General features: G+C 39.6%; 1 protein-coding gene across 1 annotated transcript; it reads left to right on the top strand.

Annotated features, from left to right (window-relative positions):
• The first annotated feature begins 739 nt into the window (after positions 1-739).
• Positions 740-1,684, top strand: LOC129554007 (olfactory receptor 52B4-like). The gene has a single exon (XM_055422666.2). The coding sequence runs from the start codon at positions 740-742 to the stop codon at positions 1,682-1,684; it is 945 nt and encodes a 314-aa protein (XP_055278641.1).
• The last annotated feature ends 262 nt before the right edge of the window (positions 1,685-1,946 follow it).

Genomic DNA, 1,946 nt, shown 5'->3' with positions numbered 1-1,946 from the left:
ACAAAGCACAAAGATTGAGTTGACCTCTCAGGATGCTGAAGACATTTAGATCACAACCATGAAAACCTTCATGAAGCCTCTGAGAAGTCTTTTAGAATGATGTTGGATTAGACAACCAATCACCCAATCACTAGTGCATGCAAGTTTACCTATGAACTAGACCTTATTTCGAATTTCTTAGCTCTATTCTGTGCCTCTCATAAGAAAAACTTTTTGCCACTCCTTCTCCCTATTGGTATATTAAATTATCTTCAAAAGCTATTTCAGATATATACTTATTCTTTAGAACTTCACAAATACAGAAAGCATTACTTCTCTTGTATCACTATATTTTTTGTACAGGTAACATATTAACTTGATAATTTCATTTTCTTTAGTTATAAAAGTGTCTATATTGTTTTTGTGATTAAGATCTCATTTAGAGAACAAGCATCTTCATCTCTCTATATAACATCCTTATATCTCCTTCATCTGTATATATAGCATATCTCATAGCATCTTTCTTTATATTTTATTTTTAAAAAATTATTTATTTTAATTGGAGGCTAATTGACATGAATTTAATTGACATGAATCTGCCCTGGGTGTACATTTGTTCCACATCTTGAACCCCCTCCCACCTCCCTCCCCATCTTATCCCTCTGGTGCTGGTGATATTAAAGAAAATCTTTGAATATAATCTTCATTTTTCTGTGTGTCTCTGCACATAGATGGTGGAGTCCCAGTCGTCTCATCATACATGGCTGCCTTAAACTACACTGGTGTCAGTCACATAGTCTTCCACTTGCTGGGCATCCCTGGCCTAGAGGACCAGCACGTGTGGATCTCCATCCCTTTCTTAATTTCCTATGTCACCGCCCTGCTTGGAAACAGCCTGCTCATCTTCATTATTGTCACAAAGTGCAGCCTCCACAAACCCATGTACCTCTTCCTCTGCATGCTGGCTGGAGCAGACATTGTCCTCTCCACGTGCACAGTCCCTCAGGCCTTGGCCATTTTCTGGTTCCATGCTGGGGAAATCTCTCTTGATCGTTGCATTACTCAGGTATTCTTCCTCTCTTCCACTTTCATCTATGAGTCAGGGATTTTGTTGGTGATGGCATTTGACCACTATATGGCCATTTGCTGTCCCCTGAGATATACCACTGTTTTTACACATACACTAATTGGGAAAATTGGTGTCACCTTATTTCTGAGAAGTTGTTGTACAGTTTTCCCTGTGATATTTCTCTTGAAAAGACTGACTTTCTGCAAAAGTAACATCCTCCCAAACACTGCTTGTAAGCACTTTGGCTTGGCCCAGCTTTCCTGTGATGACATACGAGTAAACATCTGGTATGGATTTTTGGTCCTGATGTCAACTTTGGTTATAGATGTTGTGCTAATTTTTATTTCTTATGTGCTGATTCTCCGTGTTGTCTTCTACCTCCCTTCCCAAGATGCTCGTCACAAAGCTCTCAACACATGCGGCTCCCATGTCTGTGTCATCATCCTCTTCTACGTACCTGCCTTCTTCTCAGTCCTTGCTCAGCAATTTGGACATCACATCTCACCCCATATCCATGTCCTGCTGGCCAATGTCTATATTCTGGCTCCACCTATGCTGAACCCCATCATTTATGGGATCAAGACCAAACAAATCAGGGACCAGGTGATTCGTGTGTTCTTTACAAATCAGAAATGAACATGTTGATGGAAACTAACCTTGCACTGTTCTTAACAATTCTGTCTATGCATGAGGTGAGTTTTAGTATCAATCTGCTTTTCTTTTCAGTTTTATTCATGATTGGCATTTGTAAAGATTTTCTTCTTTTTATGCCTAGTTGTTTAAAATTTTATACTTATTATGTTCATAAAGGAGATGGTTGGAGAGCATCACCATCTCAATGGACATGGACTTGTGCCAACTCTGGGAGATAGTGAGGGACAGGGATGCTTGGTGTACT

Source organism: Moschus berezovskii, chromosome 14 (assembly GCF_049115385.1).
Source record: "Moschus berezovskii isolate FMDL1 chromosome 14, NW_MosBer_1.0, whole genome shotgun sequence".
NCBI lineage: Eukaryota > Metazoa > Chordata > Mammalia > Artiodactyla > Moschidae > Moschus > Moschus berezovskii.
This window is presented reverse-complemented; position numbering and strand designations above follow the sequence as displayed.

Excerpts from the sequence above, each read along its gene's own strand:
- LOC129554007 (XM_055422666.2), top strand. The coding sequence starts at position 740 with ATGGCTGCCTTAAACTACACTGGTGTCAGTCACATAGTCTTCCACTTG.